Raw genomic sequence first — 20,760 nt, forward strand, 5'->3', positions numbered from 1 at the left:
CGTCTTTGTTGTCAAGAGGTCCAATTAAACAAAAAAATCACTTCCCTTTTTCCCAGATTTTTTTCTCTTGCAATCATTATTTTTCTTACTCTTTGATTTTACCAGAGTATCATTCTTCATATTCTCTCTTTTTTCTCAGATAGTGTTCGCTTTTTAGAGACAGTAACTTATATGCGCCGAGCTTTTTCTCTACTAAACTTTGTCATCTTCGTGTTTGGGTGGAGACCTTCCAGCGCCGGTGACGGTTTGTGCGGTAATCTCTAACTCACCCATTTAATTTGGAATATGAGCAACATGATAGAACAGGTGCGGCTTAGTATTTTTGGTGGTGTTTCTCTCGATCTCCGTGTATCTGTGGGAATTCTGGTGTGGCCGTTCTCTATGAGAGCTCCGGCGCTCTAGTGATTTGTCGATTAGATTACGACGTTGGTTGTCACTGTAAGAAGATGACGAGATTAATGGCGATGAGTGAACCCGATTCGGGTTGCAGGATACCGAGCCAGTTCTCGGGACAAGTGGAGGGGTTGGTGAGGCTGCTCGTAGCGGAGCATGAGATGCGTTGGTTGGAGGCCTCGTCGCGGATACCTTTGCGGAACTCGAGTAGAGATCGGAGCTCATGCTCCGTTACGGTGTTGACGCCAGGAGGAAGAAGAAGATGAAAGAGAAAAGGAGAGTATGAAGGAGAGTGTGAAGGAGAGTGTGAAAAAGACAACAAAGTAACTTCGGTTCTTTCATTTGTCCATATAACTAATTAATTTTTTTTTATGTGTAGAAATCTAATTATCTTTATGTTTTTGTATTTTCACCCAAATAGCTCTTCTTTTTATACAAGTGGCAATTACTTACTAAAAATATACTAAACAACAATAGAAAGAGGGACGAGAACATTTGTGTTATTCATAACCAATAAGGTTTGCTCTTACAAGATTAATTCTCACTTTTTTCACTTTTTCTTTAAACACTCTTAAGAGATCTTTCACCTTTTCTTTAGCTTTTCAAAAAAAAAAGAAAATTCTTATGAAATACTATTTATCATTTCTTACAAATTTCATATAGAACAAATTAAAAACCGTTGATCGTATTTTCTGTCCAACATGCTTTTTCAGAATAAAAATCTATACTATAATAAAAGGAGAATATCCTCCACTCTAAAGCTATCCACGTCACTTAATTAAATCAACCAATAGTGAAGCTTTATTTTGCCATGTCATGTCAGACTGTCTTAGAAGTTAAAATCGGGCCACACTTACTTGGGCTGATTAAAAATCGAAGTAGCCCATTTAAACCTTTTCTCTTTCTCAGCACGATGTTCGTAGCAAGACAGGGTTCTCCAACTTTTCCACTCCATCATCACCGTTTTCAATTTCTAAACTCCGTTACTGTGAAGTCATCAAGCTCCAATCTTAATCATTCAATTAATTATGTTCTTTACTTCTCTCTTCATGAGAGCTGGGATATGCAGTGATTAGTTCAGTAGTCGTACCGGGTCAAAACTCTCCAAATTCCCCTTTCTCACACTATAAGTAACCGTTGATGTTATTCACCTGCTCCTCCGCACACTGATTGATGGAACCTACCACCTCTGTGTCTCCCAATCCGAGTAGAACCTCACAGATAATAGTTCTGATGGGCTTTGACTTGGTCTTGCGATGTTGTTGATACATGAGCAGGTATAAGAACTACCTAATATGATCATTTTCAATCGTTGTATCTTCCGCCTATTGTACTTACCAATTTATGTTATTTTAGGGTTTGTTAGATTCCAAATTGTTTTTAGGTTACAGAATTGAATCTTAAGAGTTTCTGATTGCATTTCTCTTATGGAATACCAATCAGTTACTGTTACCATTTCAGAAGGTTTAGAGCAGCTTCAACTTCCCCGTGAGCACCGCTGATTCTCCACACGTAGGTATTATCTTATGTTCTTCTTGCTAAAATTTTGAGATTTAAGCTGTTTACTCATGTCTAGCTGCTACCTAATATTTACTTTCTGTTTCAAACCTAAAATGCTGTTGTTGTTCTTTCTATCAGGAGGTGAACAATTCCCACTCAAGCATGTGATATAGGCATATAGCAGCAGCTGCAAATGTAGCTCTTAAAAGAATCAGAGACGGAACGCCTGGCAACCGTTGCATCTTATTTTAATCTTTATTTGCGGTAGGTTTTCAATAATTATCTGCTGATATTCGTGATTGTTAAGCTTTTAGTTCTCTCTCCCTCTTGGTTTATTGCTAATGTCTGGAAGAATCTCATGAGATGAAGAAGATAACGTTTGGGGATCAGAAAGTGATCTTTACACAGGAAGAAAGAAAGAGTAAATGTTTCTGGAAATTTTCAATACCATATATACACATAAAGATGTATATTCAAATATCCAAGTTAGGAACCTTTTAAAAATTATTTGATTAACAAATTAGCTAAGATACATACAGAACTTAGGAAGACAATGTGTGAGACCTGCCCGCCGTTGAAAATATTTAATCTTACGCCATATATTTGAAAATAATTACCGTGAATTTGTTCCAACGAGAAAACAAACGGATTACATTTTTTACATAATTTGTATGTTCTTTTTGTGACATGTTACGATGAATAACTGGGCTAACAACAACAGACGTTGTTAAACACAAGCATTAGTAGTAATTACAATGATTGAAACACATCTGATTGGAAACAGTTGCGATGAGAAGCGTATAAAAGGGAGACTCAATCACATCATGGAGAGCTATTTAAAGACTTATACCAAGCGCACCAACATTGTAACCACTACTTCAAATTATATTCATTCAGCCACAAACCAACATAAAAGTAAAGACTAATCTCTTTGGGACGAGGCTGGAATTCTTAATTTAGAGAGTCATTATTGGTTTATATTATTTAAATATAAAGTTACAGTGATGGTTTGTTGAAGGAATTGTTCTTAAAAATGGTTTGTTCTGTTATATATTTTATTTATAATGTTTTTTCATGAACTGGTTAGGAGAATAATATTATCTTTATTCTTGGATCAATTTCTTATTCAAATTTATTTCTATTATGAAACTGTTCAACTTAATTGGTACTACAACTCAATAATTTTAAATTTAAAACAAATTTTAAATCGACTGGAAATTTACTATTGTTTTTTACAAAACCTCAATAAATAAGATAAAATTTGTTTTAAATCATAACAAGGTTTAGTTAAGTTTTGCTCATCTTACTTATCATTTTATATATATTTCCAGTAATAACAAACAACAAATTGTGAGTTCAATTATTAAAAGAAAAATTTGGACACTATGCAATTAATAAATACAAACCAAATTTTTACCGATTTAACAATTTAAAATCAATTGGTATAAACAAAAATAATTATATTCAAATACAAGTGTAAATTTTTCAATTTAGCTAAAACTTATACGAATATCCCGGGAGTAGCCCGAGAAAAACCCTAATATTTTATAAAATAAAAATCCAAAAATTGAATATAAAAATCGTAGAACCTACAATTTTGAACATTGCTACCGTGGCATAGATGATACAAATATACTAAAGATTCATAATGGTCTTTAGTTACAATGTTCATAATCTGGTTAGACAACCAAGTTCAAAATATTTATCGAAATAGCCATATGATACAAATATAGTAAAAAGTACGTGGTGTTTGAGGCTTTAACTCATTAGTAGATTCTGGTTTCTAATGAGAGGTAGAGACTTATTTAGTTATTTTTTGGGTTTAAGCAAAAGGGCTAAAAATTTCGTGGAGTTATTTTTATTGTATGTTTCAAGCCAAAACAAATATTCCTAGATTATTCAAGAGATAAAGATTCAGTGTACGGATTATTTGGATGATCATTGTTTTAGTCACATCTATTATCGTATGTATAAGTTTCATTTATGATTTTCTGTCTTATCATATGTGTTTGTGTATAAAGTAAGAAAAAATTGTTTTTACCTTTTATACATTAACTAAATTTCATTGATGTAATTTTAATTTAACTTAATATTATTAACTATTATCAAAGTTAATAGAAGTGTTAAAAACAATGATGTATTACATTTTCAATATAAAACAAATAAAACAATGTTTTATTTCTACTTATATGAATAGTATGTATATAAATTAATGATTTATGAAAATGAAACTATATGTTTAAAAATCATAAATTTAGTAAAACCAAATTTCAAAGTTTAAATCGGCAAAAAACGGAAAATGACCGAAAATTAAAAATATATTGGAGAGAGGGTTCGTACCATGGTCCAGGCGCCTGCACGAAAGATATTCCTATGTCGAATGAGACATCAGGAAAAAAAATTTAGGGGTTTGAGAATATCTTCGGCCAAAATATATAAACATCTAATTATGTAAATAAGTGTGTTCCATTTACAGATGACTGAGGCTTTGGGGGAACAAAATATTTAAATAATCATTTTATAAAAAAATTGAGTAAAGCACGTTTCTTCAGAATATTCTGGATAGTGCAGTTTCTTAAAAATCACATCTATTCGCTATGTTATGGATTACCAAATTAAAACTATTTTTTAATCTCGGGTAGGTTCAATTTATAATTAGTTTGTTTTTACCGGATTGAACACCCCTAAATAATTTACCGACTTTCTCATTGCTTTGAGAAATACAACACTTTCATTCCAAACACAAACATTAAAACATATGATCGGAAAATAAACTATCAACACACTTTTCCGCGCGTAGCGCGGAGAAAGAATCTAGTGTATTTAAGATCAGAAAAGTTATCGGCTTTAAGCCATCGTAACTTCCATTGCTTCCATCAGCAAACAAACGGCGACGCCGTCACATTTGCCGTTGACAACACCGTCACTCTTCGCCACCACTAGACTCTTTACGATCCCCTCGAGATCCCTCTTATGCAGATTAACCATAAGCCCGTTCTTCATAAAAAGCGTCAACGACATCTTCTGCTCCACTTTGTGTCCCGGAACCACCGTGATCCGGTGACGCAGAAGCACCGCCGCCGCGATGGACTTCATCTGAAGATACGCCAGATCCTTTCCCAAGCAGATCCTCGGTCCTGCGTTGAACGCCACGAATCGATACTGATCGTGGTTGATGAATTTGCCGTCGACCGGAGAGATCCATCTCTCCGGGATAAACTCCAGACAATCTTCTCCCCAAGTCGACTTCATCCTCCCCGCCGCATAAATCGAATAACTCACCGAAGATCCCGCCGGAACAAAAGTCCCGTCAGGTAAAACGTCGTCGTTCTCGGCGTGCTTCGAGTCTTCCGGCACCGACGGGTAGAGCCTGAGCGTCTCGGAGAGCGCCGCCTTCAGGTAAACAAGTCGGTCGATCTCGTCGAAACCTAACGGCTCATCCGTCCACGACGCGGTGTTGTTCTCGGTGCCACGTGTCTCGATCAGAACGGAGCAGATCTCGCGGACGATTTTATCCTCGACGGTTGGGTGCATCGTGACGAGCCAGAAGAATCAGCTGAGCGCGACTGATGACGTGTCACGTCCAGCTAGGATGAAGTTAAGCACCACGTGCTGGAGGAAAGTGTCGCTGTATGCTAATTCTTTCTTCTTCATCATGAAACGCGAGAGGAGATCGTCGTGTCCACTTTCTTGCTGCTGACTCATCAGTTCCTGCTTACGTGTATTTATGACCTCGGCTAAATATCCATCCATTTCTTCCAAGCTTCGGCTCAAACTGACTTCTAGGCCCAGTCCTAGCCATTTCTTCAGCTTCCACAGAATCTCCGGCAAGATAAACCTTTGAAGCGATGCTTCGGTGGCTCGGTCGAAAGCCGTCGCAAAACTGTTCTCGGGAAGCCCCGGCGCGCAGGTTTTTGTGTCCTTACCGAACGCCAATCCGCAAATGTTATCGAATGTGAGCCGGAGTATCAAGTCCTGCAGATCAACCGGCTCGGCTTTGGCTTGGGCCGATTCAAGTATTGGACAGAACCGGAGCTTAATTCCTCGGTTTACCCACCTACCCATGGCTTGCCGCAACGTTCTGCATGATAAATTTACATTACCAAACTGAGTATTATTACATTAGTTAACCAAAGATAACTAATTGATGATATTGTATGTTTAAACCGTGAAACTAACCCTGAGAGACGGGTTCAATTATTTATATTAATGCAAAACCAGATTAAAAAGATGAGGTTGTTAACTTGTTTTTCCTGGTAGTGAACCGTAGAAAGATATCACAAGAATTGACTATATATAAAGATAGTATTGTGCAATTTACTCGAGGGTATGATATTTGCTCAATATAAATGCACGATGGCTTTGAGAAAATCAGTATTAAACCGATCGGTTAATTTGGTATATTAATTAAGCTACCTTGTTGTGAATTCGAGAGCAGCCGTTTTGCGTTGGAATAGCCAAGTGTCACCGTCGGAGTTGAAAATACCTTGACCGAGAAGGTCGTGGAAGACGGATTGCCACGTTGGACCTTTAGGGTAGTTATCGAACCGGGTCTTGAGCATGTGTTCAAGATTCCTCGGGTCACACGTGACAGTCACGAGACCTTGCTTCCTTGCCAAGAAAGGCACTGCACAGATACAAGTTTGGTAAGTACCTCCGCACGCACGGAGGTTCTCGGTGATCCACTCATGCATCCTGTCACGCTGCTCTATCAGACCAGGGAGACTGCCCAATACAGGCCACACACGTGGACCCTTTAGCCACCGTGATATCCTCTTGAACCATAGCCAATACGCTGCAATGATCGCTACAAGAAGCATCACATTGGATATTTCCATATAGCTCTTTGATTAATATTTCCTCGGGGGAAATATGAATGTGGTGATTGAGAAGAGGAGTGAAAAGATGAAGTTGGATGGGAATGAATGAACTTTCCAGGACAATTTATAGGGAGGAAAGGAGCTTCTCTCACTTATTTACACTCTTGTCAATCGTAACTATCAGAATCAAGCACTCATTATGGTATCGCGGTTCTCGTTGAGTTATTTTAATTAATGTATATAACGAAAGAGGGTTTTCAGTTTTGGAGATCAAGAAGTGGTAAAGTGGTTTGTTTTATGCTTTCCTAGTACCTAATTTTTCAGCGAAAGGAATAGTTTCATTTAATGACCATTTATAGATTGTATCTCTTATGCAGCTGTGTGGTGAATTAAATGGGATTAGTTGAGAACATAAGGCACAAAAAGATGGTAGAGGTTGAAAATGATGTTCTATTTCTTCGAAAAAATAGATGGTAGGGAAAAAGAAGAGAAAGGTCGTCTATTTTTTAAACAATTAGAAGTTTAGGGCTAAACGTTAACACATGTTTAGTTTGCTGGTGAGATAGGTTTTAAAATCTATATCTTTTATAGGTACAGCTACAAATAGTATTTTCATTTTTTGTTTCGTTTATTTAGTTGTTTCAGTTTGAGAATATTTGACTTTTTTTACCAAATTAAATGAATTTTAAACCGAAGAAACGCTAATATTAAAAAAAGAAGAAATGCTAATATTCAAATAAATTTATTCTGATTTAGTTAAATTTATTTTTCTAGCTGGACTTGGTCTACTGGGTTGACGGTTTTTATCGATTAACAAAGTATGTAGAGGGTTTCAGATCCTTTGTTCTAAGCCTAATCACCAAGACCCTTTACTCCCGGTAAGCCCTTTATACCAAAGAAAAAATTATGTATATTTTAGTTCGTTTTAGTTTGTTTTAAAAAAAGGTTTGGTATATTTTATATTATACTACATGATTAAAATATAATTTGTAAGTTGGTAAGTGAGAACTCAACTCACATATACATTTGGTTCAGAAGAGCTTTTCTTTTAACAAAATTCCTCGTTTTGGGTTATCTGTTTGAGGATTTGGTAAGCAGCTCGAGACCTAGACTAGTATTTACTTTAGGAAAACACTTCCTTAATTTCTCTCCTCATTTGGCCAACTAGAAACACTTCTTGTGTCTAGGGCTGGGCAAAAAATCCGAACCCGAAACACCAACCGAATCTGATCCGAAAAAGTAGCACCGAACCCGAACCGAAATTGATTAAATATCCGAACGAGTTCAAAATTTCGGTATTTAAAGAACCGAAACCGAACCCGATCCAAACCAAAATATTTTGGGTATCCGAATGTATCCGAAATAAATTTATATACTTAAATATATATATTATTTTTATATATAATGTATATTAAAAATATTTAAAATATATAAGATACTTTTAAATTTTCCAAAATACTAGAAAAATATATGCAAATAGTCAAAAGTAAATGTTTAAAATAGCTAAAGTATACTGAAAACACCAAAATAGTTAAATATCTATTGATTCTTTATCCAAATATTCAAAGAAAACCAATTTATATGTTAAATTAAGGTATATAATGAATTTTGAAAATTTAAAAACATTTTAAATGGGTTATCCGAACCCGAACCGAACCCGCAAAGATTCGAACCGAACCCGAACCAAAATTTAGAAATATCCCGAATGGGGCTGAAAACTTTGATCCCGAAAACCCGAAACCCGAATGGACTGAACCGAAATCCGAATGGGTACCCGAACGCCCAACCCTACTTGTGTCACTATTTTGACTTTTTGGATGACTGAAAAATAAAATGGGAAATGGCAGACGAATATTAAGTACTAAGAAAGATGCCATGTTCGGAATCGCGCTAGGCGCTATCCGTGCGGCAACCCGAAGCCTAGCGAGTTGCTTAAAAATCAGGATAAACTTGGAGTATACGCGGGGAGTAATTTTTAGTAAATTTAAATCTAGAACATTCAAAAGATTCACCAAATACAAGTTAGATCATTTATTATAATTGCTGTTTCTTATTTTACATCTAATACAAACACACAAAAACTAATTTACTCACAAAAATCACAAAATACATGCTTTTAATCATGAGAAAGAACAAACAATAGCTAGGCTTGTATCTTCTAATCATATTCTTCTTTAGTGATCTGCAAAATATATAATCACTCTGGATTACTATCCATTCTATCATAACCTGAAACATCAATATATCAATTTACACTCTCTTCTAGATATGATGGTAAAGCATTATTGTTTGATTTAAAAAGAGAAGAATATAACGTTCTCAAATCGTTGGAACAATAAAGGTGTAAACTACATATTATTATTATAAACTTTAGGTATCAGATTTTATAAGAGGCAAAAATATTTTTATTTGCATTCTCCGCAATAGACACCTAAATATACTCAGCAAATGACACCTATAAATATATTCAGAAAACAAGATCTACAAATACAGCACTTCGACACTTAAAGAAAACTTTGTATAACTCAACACATTTTTCTCTAAACAAATTCGCTAAACACCTAAACTAATACCAACCTTCACTAATTAACTAAGAAATTCTCTACGCATATAAGAAGCTTCGCTAACAACCTCATGAAGCTTCGCAAACAACCTAAAGAAGCTTGGAACCATTTATTTGCTCTTGATTACTTTCGATTGATAAAAAAAATCACAGAACAGAGTTTATAGGTTATGACAGATACCAATTGTGTTCTGTTGGAAGAGAAAGACACTTTTTTCAAATAACTCTGCGAGAGAATGGGTCACAAAAGTTGGGCCAACTTGGTAGATCACGTAGAATCACGTTTTTAGGAATTCACGTTTAGATGTAACTCGGGCGCGTTATGTAACTCGGTCACCTCACGTATCACGTAAACGCGGCCGATTACGCGGCTAGGCGGCCGCATTTTAGAACAGGGTTCAAAGATGTCATTAAATAGGATGAAAGTCAAAACTCAAAAGGGTTATGCTGACTTTTGCTACTCTCGAAGACGGAAGACTGTAACTGGTCGTACTGTTTCTTTTTCTGGTGTTAACATCATTTTACTGCTTCATATATATGTCATGTGTGTGTGTGTCATTTAACTTAGTTTTGATGATTTAGAGAAAAGGCCAAAAGGGTAATAAGATATATCTGTTGGTAAAGGAACCTCGGCTGAGGTGCCCGCCATCACGAATTCGAGTCCCAGCCACAACGGATTTGACATGGTTTCTGTTTGACCTCTAAGATTTTCCTCGCCAGTTTCAATTGGACGCGGTGAGATAGTCAGACTAAATGAGATGTTCGGATACCTGAATTATAAAAAAAAACAATTTTCCAATAAACATTATTGTAGAAGAATCGCAATAACTTTTTTTTTAAGAATAGTGGTTTGTACTTTGTAGTAAATGCCTAAATGGAATGGAACATAAAGGTTGGTGTTAATAGTGAACATTAGATATTTAGATGGCTTGCCGACCTAACATTAAATCATCTTCAATGGGGTTCATTTTCCACTTTTTGTTTTACTTTGAAGAAAATTTTGCTTCAGTTGTATTTCATTTCTTAATTCAAAATGAAATAATAAAAAATATTATTTTAAATTTGAAAATATACTGTTGATATCTTCATTTTAAGATGGTTTTTTTAATTGTAAATTAGTCTTTAACTTTTACTTATTTTTATTTTCTGATAAAATATATTATATATGTTACTATCACCAACTAATTTTGAAGTTTCTATCATTATTATTTTCATCTAATTAAATATTGATACCATCGAACATGAAAATATTCACTTTGATAAAACTTTTAACTCATCTTAGAAAAATGTAAGATAAATAAATATGTATTTTTTTTTAAATTCTGAAACACTTTGGTTGTTGATCACTTATAGGAAACATATTAATTTGATGCTTTTAATAATTTAATGTTCTTTGTTTATTTATTTTTATGTTTGTGTACTAATTTTATTATATGATAATGTATAATTTATATTAAGTAATTGTTGTGTTGGATTATTATCAAAATAAAATACTTGGATAAAATAGTAAACTTGAAAAATCAAAAGATGTTATTAATAATTAATGATAAAATAAAAATATAATATATTTTAATGATGATATAATATATTTGTAATATTTTTTTGAAAAAGGAAAATGAAGCAAATTGGAAGAAATACTGCTTCATTTTAATCTAGTGGTAATGAACGGGCTTTGAATGCAAACATATTCTAGATTCGATTCATGCTGCGGAAATTAAGTCACATTGTTCTTCTCATCACGACTGCGGATACACCCGTATAAAAATTCGGGAGAAGACCTGTCGTGGACTGCACCTCACACGATCGAAAATTAGGTATACGTCTTTAATAGACCCGAATTTAATTTTTTCTTCAAAAAAAATAAAAAAATGAATCCAACTATTGCGTGGATTCTCTTATAGAAAACAATTTGTCACTCATGGTTGATTCTTTATTTATTATTAATTCTAAATGACTAGATGAGAAAGAACATTTTAATTTGTTATTTTATATGAAATTGCAAAATTATTTACAAGGAATAAAAATGTCACCGATCAGCTCTTGCATATATTATATGCTGAACTGAAATTTATTTCATCGACTTGCGGAGCTTACAGCATGATTGACATGTCAATAATATTTAGGTGGTCTCTAAGTGCAAAGAGGCGGTTGAATCTTTACCTATGCCGTTTTTTGTCCATACTACTACTGGTTGATCAGAGATGAGTAGTTGACACTTCTTCCTCTTACATCTGGGCAGAATGGTGTTGATAACGTATGATCAATTTCTTTCAACCGGAATACTTGAATACTTGTTTGGTTCCTTCCAAAGAGAGTAGATTGTCGCTGGCTTTTGTCCTCCTAATCTCATGAGTGAGGAGGCAAACTTTTGAGCCTCAGTTTTTGATAACTTTCATTATCTCATAATACTGGTTGAATCTTTCCCTTTAATGTACAGCCTTAACTCTCATAATACTGGGTAAGGAGGCAAACGTTTGAGCCTCAGCCTTTCATGTACTTTGGGATAATAGTAATTTGATATTTTTAATAATTTAATGTTCTTTGTTTATTTATTTTCATGTTTGTGTACTAATTATATTATTTTTCATGTTTAATTTATATTAAGTAATTGTTGTGTTGGATTATTATAATAAAATAGTTGGATAAAAATAGTAAACTTGAAAAATCATAAAGTGTTATTAATAATTAATGATAAAATAAAAATATAATATATTTAAATGATGATATAATATATTTTTAATATTTTTTGAAGAAGGAAAATAAAGCAAATTGGAAGAAATACTGTAAGCAAATAAATCTTTGAAGATAAAAAATGAATCTAACCATTGCGTGGATGTTCTTACAGTAAATCATTTATTACTTATGGTTGACTCTTTATTTATTATTAATTCTAAATGACTAGATGATAAAAAAACATCTTAATTTGTTATTTTTTATGGAATTGCAAAATTATTTACTAGGAATAAAAATGTTACCGATCAGCTCTTGCATCTATTATATGCTGAACTGAAATTTATCTCATAATACTGATTGAATCTTTCCCTTTAATGTACAGCCTTAACCAGATATGTAGAAAGTGAATGCCAAGCCTGGTATAAAGCGAATGAAAGAATTTCTGCAGTGGTACAAGATATTGTTCGTCAAGACTCCTAAATCCTAAGTTTGAGTAACATTTGCTTAGTGGATGGATCCTGGACTTTAGATGTGACTTTCTTGGGTTATGGATGGGTATGGATGGAAAATGCTGGAAACATCCAACTAATAGGGACACGGAACTTGAGTCGTCGTGCATCACTTTTACATTCGGAGGTAGAGACACTACGATGGGCAATGGAGAATATGTTGCAACACTCTTTGTGTCAGTGATTTGGGACGGATTGTAATGAGCTGATAGCCATGATAGAGACTCCTAATGAATGGCCGAGCTTTGCGACAGAACTAGAGAGAATAGAGATGCTGCTGATATGCTTCCCGGACTTTCAGATCATTCATGTACCTCGCCCTCAAAACAAGATTTCTGATTTTTTAGCTAAGACAGCTGATCCTTCCATAGGGAGTTACTTTTGTTGGTTGTTCTATTCCGGTCTGGCTACCCAAACCACCTCAAGCTTGAGTAATAAAATGGTCTTTTGACGAAAAAAAAATGTACAGCCTTAACTCTCATAATACTGGGTAAGGAGGCAAACCTTTGAGCCTCAGCCTTTCATGTACTTTGGGATAATATTAATTTGATGTTTTTAATAATTTAATGTTCTTTGTTTATTTATTTTCATGTTTGTGTACTAATCTGATGTTTATAATAATTTAATGTTCTTTGTTTATTTATTAATAATTAATGATAAAATAAATATAATATATTTAAATGATGATGTAATATATTTTTAATATCTTTTTGAAGAAGGAAAATGAAGCAAATAGGAAGAAAGACTGCTTTATTTTGCAGCAAATAAATCTTTGAAGATAAAAAATGAATCCAACCATTGCTAAGTGATGTTTAAGCATTTTTATTTTGTTTTATAATAAGTGAGGTTTTCACATTTCTAGATAAAATTTAATGTCAATTGAAATTTGTAACTAATTACAAAATATTACATGTTTTTCTTATTGGTTAGACTGATTTTATTTAATGCAATTTTATGTAACTAAGATAAATTGTATAGAAATTTGTATTTTCTTAATCTTTGTGTAAAAACCTTAAACATCACTTAAAATGGTACATAGGGAGTAAAGAACATCTTAATTTGTTATTTTATATGGAATTGCAAAATTATTTACTAGGAATAAAAATGTCACCAATCAGCTCTTGCATATATTATATGCTGAACTGAAATTAATTTATTTCATAATACTGGTTGAATCTTTCTCTTTCATTATCTCATAATACTGGTTGGATCTTTCCCTTTAATACAGTCTGAGCCTTAACTTTCATAATCTCATAATACTTAACGGTTCTATAACCTTTAAAAAAAATACATATTTTTAAACAAACCCGGGAAAAGCTGCGGTTGGCCGAATTGAATTTGTTTCTGACCAATTCGTTTAACGTTTAACCGTTCTGTCTATTTTGCAGGGATTGTTGAGCATTTTTATTGATTTTATTAAATTGCAGAGTTTAATATTTTTTTTTAAAAAAGTCTATCTTTTCAATAGACATTAAAGGTTGACGTTTTGGTTTCCATTGCTTTAACTGGTAAAACGTTTTCTGAAAAAAGAAAAAAACGTTATTTGTCATATGTTGTTGATTTGACTTGGTTAATGGTGATGCTTTTCTTTAATTATCAAGAATGTATGTAACATCTTTTGATTTATTGTTTCAGCTATTTTTTAGAGCATAAAAATATTAAAGTTCCGAATATGGTGAAACCATAGTTTTAAATAACATTTTGATTCTTAAAAGATCATGTTATATGAATGGAAATGGATTCGTGAGTCGACGCCTCAAACTAAGTTTGGGAGAGATCTGCCACATATGAATCATTTGCCATTAAAAAATATAATATTGTTGATATTGATCAAAATATTTATATTTCATCAATGCTTAAGTGCAAGTTGTGAAAAGATTAACCATTGAAAATCAGTGAGAATTTTCAGACCAATATAAATGAAACTGACATGTGTATTGTAGTTTCTAAAATCAATATGGTTGAGAAAATCATATAAAATGGTGATTTTGATGCCATAAAAATATCATGAAATGATATGTATAGTTGCCAAAAAAAAAAGCAAAAAAATATGTTTTGGAAAAAATCAAAACATATACAAGTTAGATTTATAAATCAACTTGAGAGAACTATGAAAATAGTTGTATGTAAAATGTGATTTCTGAGAATGAAATACATTAAAAGAAAATTGTAATATTTTCTGAAATTGCTTTTATTTAATTTAAATCTAAAGGAGTTGTAAATTAACTTTTTAAACTCGGGAGATGTTAAATGTAAATATGCATGCTTGTGAGCTATCTCAAGAAATGTGGGGAAAGCTTTGCTTACCATATAAAGTCATTGGCAAGAGGCCAAATAAACTTAGTGATAGTTATCAAAATATGATTAAAAAAAAACTAGTGTCATACACTAAGTTTGTTGTGTATAATGATTAATTGTATCTTGAAAAATGATGACAAAAATCATTAGACAATTGATCTCGACTAATCTCAAGAGATTATGTTCATTGTGATGACAACCTAGGATCCTTATATTAAATGTGTGTCATGAGATCAAATTGTTATATCATCAAAAGGAATGGGTAGCCTGTGAATTAAGATGAGGTTTGGCGGTAACTCTACTTATCAGATTGGAGATCCCAAGAAATAGGTTCAAGGAGACAACTAAGTCAAACTAAATCTGCCCAAAACACTGTAAGACTTCGGTCTATACCCAGTTCCTAGGATGATTAAACAGTGCTACATGTAAGGAATAGAGGATAAGCATTTGCTTTTAATGATTTGTGTCCATTGTTTTGAGATATGAATGGAGTAGTACATGATACTCCTCTAAACAAAACAAATGGCAAATCACCTAGTGAGTGTGAAATGGGGCCGTTTCTAGGAGAATGAAGGAAAGGCTATATTCTCCAAGTTCACTCATGATAACCAGGACTGTTCACGGCCACAATGAACACAATAGAGAACCTAGTTCTGTGAGAGAATGAAGCTGTGTTTTGGCTATTGTCTAGGTTTACACCAAAGCCCGGGAGGTTCAAGACATCATGGCCACCTCCTGGCCGAGTAAATACGATAGCTATTAACAATGATTGGTTCAAGGCTGAAAAATTGCTACCAACTCATCATGCAGCGAATTTCTCGCTTGTACTCTCAAAAGTCTTTAGGTGAGTCTTGTCGAGTCTTGTCTAGGAAGTCAAGCTGTCTAGTCGTCTAGTGTCTAGAAGCATTTCTATTCATGTGGGGATTGTTGGAACTATTTTTTTAGCAATGTATTCATATGCTAAAAATAGAGTTATTGTGAATGAGAAATGGAGGTCTAATGTGTGTGATTTGAGAAACTTGTATAAAGTTACAAATATACACATTAGATATTTGGATTTGGGTTTTGATTTGTTAGTTGGACTTCATGTTCATTAACTTAATCTTATAAACCAAATATATGTGATATTTTATATTGATAAAATATAAAAAAAAATTCATTTAAAGTATATTATTTTGTTTGAATGAGAAATAATTATTATTATACTCTTTAATTTCTTGGTCAAAATGTGAAATGAATTCACATAATAATGACAAGAAATAAAGACTCCATTAGTGTACCATGGGAGGTTTCATTTTATGTTGAAAAATGAAACTTGTGCTTTCTCATTATTTTCTATATAAAGCCTCATGGCAATGTAGAAAAAGACACACATCCAATACTAAAAGAAAAACCACATTCTCCTATATTGAATAGTCATGTTAGTATTTTTATTTCTTGAGTCTGAGAGTGCAACACAAAATTAGGGTCAATAGATTCTGTTTTTCGGTGATGGTAAACAGAAACAATGCTGCAGTTGTATCCTGGGAATCTGAGCGCCATGCAACCGTCACACTACGGGGCGTTTAAAGATTTAAGGAAAGAGATTAATCATCTCGACTCTGCAATTCTTCTTTATTTGTTGTTTCGGTATTGTAATTTTTAATTTTTGTTCTTATTATTTTTATAAATATCAGTAGTCCCCAATGTAATGAAATAAGGTTCCTACATCATGTACTTTGGGATAACTTCTTCTGAACAATGAATTTTCAGGATGACAAAAAAGAAGAAGAAACTATTCCATTATAAATCAGTAAAACTGTAAATCCTCAGGTGACTGACTGTGTGACATAGTTGTTATCAGGTGTAAGTTGATGTGCATATCCTCAATAAGTATCTAGTGCTATCTAAACCCCTTTACTTATTTTTGCAAGCAAAACAACTGTTACATAATATCAATCTGAATTGAAATCATTCACCAGCTGAAGCTAATACATTCAAACTGAAGATTCTTAGGTGAACGAAAGGAGCATATCTTTGCAACCTCTTGTCTCATCTTCCTTGGACCACACACGAGAACTCCCACGCTCGAACCTCTTAAACCTACGAGAAGCTCTGCTTTCACACAATGAACAGAGTGACAACTTAGAAACACTGAAGATAAATGTATGAAAATGTTATATAATAAAAATCTTAAAATAGACAATTACTGTTAAGATTAGGCCTTTCTCCGTAATGAATGCTGGTGGATTGCGACAGCAACTGTTGTGGCGAGCTTTCGGTCACCAACGGAGACAAACCTTCGACGGCTTGGTTATTTTTTGTATAATTATACTTCTTTTTGTTACACAACACAGCGATTGAAGACGTAGCCACCACGCTAACGGAGATTGCTAGAAGGTAAATAATAGATTTATAAGCCGATGTGTACTTATTCAAGCCTTGATCAATTGGGTAAATGTGATATCTCGTGATGATTCCAATGATGATTAAAAAGATCACGAATGAAGAAGAGAGGATGGTGGCGAGACAGAGCCAGGAGTTGGGTCCAAGGATCGGTGAGATGGGTTGGTCTGAGACATAAGGTTTGAAACATAGAGGTTTGATGATGTTCCTGTTGTGAGTTAGTTCTGTCTCTCGGGTGACGAAGGCTTTGATCTGTATATCTAAAAACGAGGAGACCATTTCACCGGAGATGGGTAAGATTAGGTCGAGCATGGAGAGGTCAGCGGAGTTCTTAAACGCGCAGATTAGCGTCATTTTGGGGATTTGACAAGTGCTAGTTGAGCTTAAGTAGATTAGGTCTCGGATTATTGATATGAACGGTGTAATCCCACTGCCTCCACTCACCATAACCAGAGAGTCATGTCTATAAGAAATTAAAAAACAGCATCCATGTTACTTGTCATGCAAGAAAAAAACTAATGTTGAACTTCTCTGTCTGAGATTAGTATACCGTAAGAAATCAGTGGAACAAGGGCCGTATGGTCCTTCAATGGAAACAGTAAGGCGGTCGATCTGATCAGGAGAAGAAAGCATCTGGTAAAGCTTAGTGGACCATTTGCCTTGGCCCTTGATCATAACACTTAGCTTCTCCGGTTCAAGTTTACTACTAGAAGTTATCGTAAATGGATGCCACTGAAGCTTGGAAATACTCGGTATGTTCACGAACAATATACTCGTCGGGCTATACATCAGCACTATAATTAATATCGATAAGCATATGGTAGTTGAATGGATAATCAATTGAAGAAGGGATGATAAAACAGAGGGATGATTGTAACAACTCACTAGGGTTTTTGGAGAAACTGAGCTCGACGGTGTCACAAGGAAGGACACGAGCAGAGACTAGCTTGACATTGTTGCGGGACTGGAGAAATCTCAAGAAACGGTCGACCATGAAGATGTAGAAACCGGGTAAAGAGATCAACGAATGAGAGATGCCAACGTGGAAGACAAAGAAGAGCATGAAGACAATGTATAGGTAGTGAGTGTAAAAGAAGACTTCAAAGAATCTCCTTCTTATTGCCGGAATTGTGGTGGCCCACATTACAAGTCCGGCCACCAACGCTATCTCTCCGGCTATATTCGAGATAGCCGTCCTATCCCACTCCAACATCTATTCACACCAACAATTAGGGATAATACACTAGGAATAAAGTAGTGAAAATGATATATAAACCTTTAAATCCCAAAACTTATATTTATATAGATATCAATACGCCATATCATAGACTAACCTGATAGACTTGATTTGTGGATATCCAGTAGATAACGTAACAAAGGCCGTGGCATGTGAATAAGGTCATGACCAAGTGGCCGAGCCATATATGGTACTTGATACTTGACTCTGACGTTAGCCCAACTGCAGCCAGCAAAGATGAGCCACGAGCCACCGGGTAGAACAAGAAGGCCAAGCATATGTCCCCGGCTAGACCTAGCCGTACTGCTATGGAATTCAGTCTTGCTTCCCATCTTTTCAGTTTTTGTCATAAGCAAACACATTGTGAATATAAAGTTTGTCAGATAGCTTGTTAGCAAATACCACACGGCAGTGTTGAATTTGTATCTCACAATAATGTTTATAAAAGGCCAAACTATTGAAAGATATGATATGAGTGATTCAGAGAATTATGGGTCAGTTAATTATTTAATTATTTATTTATTTGAACTTTTGACCAAAGGCACTCTAGTTTTAAGACCCACAATACAGTTCCTTTTGAAAACTTTTTAACTTATTTTTCCTCCTAGCACAATATTATAAGAAAATCATACATTCATTCAATTAACTAAAGCAAAAGTGGTGGCTTCTGCAGAGGGCCGCCCTGAAATTTTGGGTTATAGACGAGTTAAGAGGGAATTTAAAAATTTGGGATTTAAAATATATATATACACAAAATAAATGTTTTGTTAGGTTTGGCCCAGGATCGGCCCAGCTTCACATGATCAATTATGAACTATGTAATGTTTTTAGCGATATATACAATATAATAATTACGTTAATCGTTAATCGCCAAAAAAACATTTATAAATCTTACATATTATCTCTGTGGACTGCTGCTGATTGAGGAGTGATCATTGTGACAAAAGTATAATAAAAGTAATTGGTTAAGCTCCAAAGAAGAAGAGTCATGAACATGGTAAGGAAGATAACCTCGGTCACTGTCACTATCCCTAATGGTCCCTTCACTAACATTGGTTTTCTCAATGCAACGAACTTGTCTCTCTTCTTCCTCTCCAGCCCACTTTTAATTTACAGAAGAGAACGAATATAATAACATGTGGTTAATTTAAAATAATCAGTTGATCGTTTTAGTGTTTAAAAATTACCTATGAAACTGGTCAACACTAGTTTGTTTCTTCAAGTGAAGGTAGATACATCCCAGAAAAGCCAGAAGAATCGTCGGGAACATGTAAACCAGAAGATTCACTCCTAATTAAAAGAAAGCCAAATTATATATACACATATTTGATATTCATATAAACTAACTGTAAATTAGATTAGAAGATCTAACATGAGAAACCTGGTTTCCCGAAAGTAGTTGTTTTGCCGAGCTTGGCACGCATGGATGTTAACCAGATCTTCTTGTAAGTAGAAGTTGGCATCATGATCCAAATCACCATAGTCCCCCCAAGAATCGCTATTGTTAACAGCTTAATCATCTTCATAGTCACGTCCTTACTCATTTCTCCTAATCCCATGTTACAAGAGATTAGATTCCAAAAGATAAGAAAGAAAAAACAAAGCGATAGATCTATATATTGGAGTTTGCAATGGCCAATGGACGACTAAAACCATATCTATGCCTATATAAACGCAAATTAATTATTATTATTATAATTAATTTATATTTAAACTATATTTTCCTTTTATTACTGATTTATAAAAGCATTGCTAGACTCTAGCGTGTGGTAAACTAGTGGCAGGTCCCCTCCGGAAGGAGATAGTATGCACGCTAGTTCGGACTTTCAACTGGTGCGCGATCAGCACTTGCCTGTTTTGGGGTCCAAATTACAGATTAGGGAATAAATCGAAATTCCTGGAAACTTTTTTATGCCAACAAGAGAGAGAGAAAAGAGAGCTGACTCTTGGAAAAATCCTAAATGTCAAGCACCGTTTTTCCAGGTTTCATATTGCGAACGCTGGATTCTAACGTTTACTTCTTCTTTCTAAATAAGTTGTACATTTCTGTTAAATTTAAATTATATAGTAAAAATAATTGTGACCACGTATTAAATTTCATTTGATCCGTGTTATATTAAAGTGTATACTCATTTATGTAAAGATAATAATAATAACAACTTCTATTAATTTATTAAAATAAGAATAAATTCTGTTTTGTTTACATGAGTCTGTTTTGTTGATGACAAAAAAAAAGAATAAATTCTGTTAGATTTATTATTGTATTTCCTAGAAAAAAATAATACATTATATTAATTTTTATTAAATTTTTGTTAGAGAGTTATGATCCAAGGAACAAAACATTGCTATTGATATGGATTGTAAATCCGCAATAACCAATTA

The 20,760-nt window shown here is 34.0% G+C and overlaps 2 protein-coding genes and 1 long non-coding RNA gene across 5 annotated transcripts; 1 reads left to right on the forward strand and 2 right to left on the reverse strand.

Annotated features, from left to right (window-relative positions):
* The first annotated feature begins 1,286 nt into the window (after nt 1-1,286).
* Nucleotides 1,287-2,458, forward strand: LOC130512703 (uncharacterized). Of its 2 annotated transcripts, none has more exons than XR_008946286.1 (3): nt 1,287-1,670; nt 1,837-1,909; nt 2,032-2,458. It is a non-coding gene; the product is annotated as an uncharacterized LOC130512703 (long non-coding RNA). The 2 variants fall into 2 exon arrangements; XR_008946287.1 differs by having other exon boundaries at nt 1,855-1,909.
* Nucleotides 2,459-4,688: 2,230 nt separating this feature from the next.
* Nucleotides 4,689-7,015, reverse strand: LOC108861437 (cytochrome P450 86A4). Its single transcript, XM_018635299.2, is given in 2 exon segments — nt 4,689-5,974; nt 6,310-7,015. Coding segments are annotated over 2 exon segments (1,656 nt in total). The 5' UTR covers nt 6,732-7,015; the 3' UTR covers nt 4,689-4,740.
* A 9,621-nt stretch (nt 7,016-16,636) lies between these two features.
* On the reverse strand, nt 16,637-20,172 carry LOC108836493 (ferric reduction oxidase 3, mitochondrial). Of its 2 annotated transcripts, none has more exons than XM_018609649.2 (8): nt 19,760-20,172; nt 19,566-19,668; nt 19,274-19,480; nt 18,476-18,710; nt 18,027-18,354; nt 17,692-17,935; nt 16,946-17,604; nt 16,637-16,850 (listed from the first exon to the last, which is right to left on the reverse strand). In XM_018609649.2, exons 1-8 carry the CDS (start codon nt 19,935-19,937, stop codon nt 16,711-16,713), a joined length of 2,094 nt encoding a protein of 697 aa, XP_018465151.2. In that variant the 5' UTR covers nt 19,938-20,172; the 3' UTR covers nt 16,637-16,710. The 2 variants fall into 2 exon arrangements, with proteins under 2 accessions (XP_018465151.2, XP_056842308.1); XM_056986328.1 differs by having other exon boundaries at nt 19,751-19,889.
* Nucleotides 20,173-20,760: the final 588 nt, after the last annotated feature.

Source organism: Raphanus sativus, chromosome 5 (genome assembly GCF_000801105.2).
Source record: "Raphanus sativus cultivar WK10039 chromosome 5, ASM80110v3, whole genome shotgun sequence".
In the NCBI taxonomy this organism is placed as follows: domain Eukaryota; kingdom Viridiplantae; phylum Streptophyta; class Magnoliopsida; order Brassicales; family Brassicaceae; genus Raphanus; species Raphanus sativus.

Excerpts from the sequence above, each read along its gene's own strand:
- LOC108836493 (XM_018609649.2), bottom strand. The coding sequence starts at position 19,937 with ATGGGATTAGGAGAAATGAGTAAGGACGTGACTATGAAGATGATTAAG. Across the intron at positions 18,711-19,273 it reads GCAGTCCACAGAGATAATAT|ATGGGAAGCAAGACTGAATT; the intron begins GTAAGATTTATA and ends AAAACTGAAAAG. Across the intron at positions 18,355-18,475 it reads CCACAAATCAAGTCTATCAG|ATGTTGGAGTGGGATAGGAC; the intron begins GTTAGTCTATGA and ends TGGTGTGAATAG.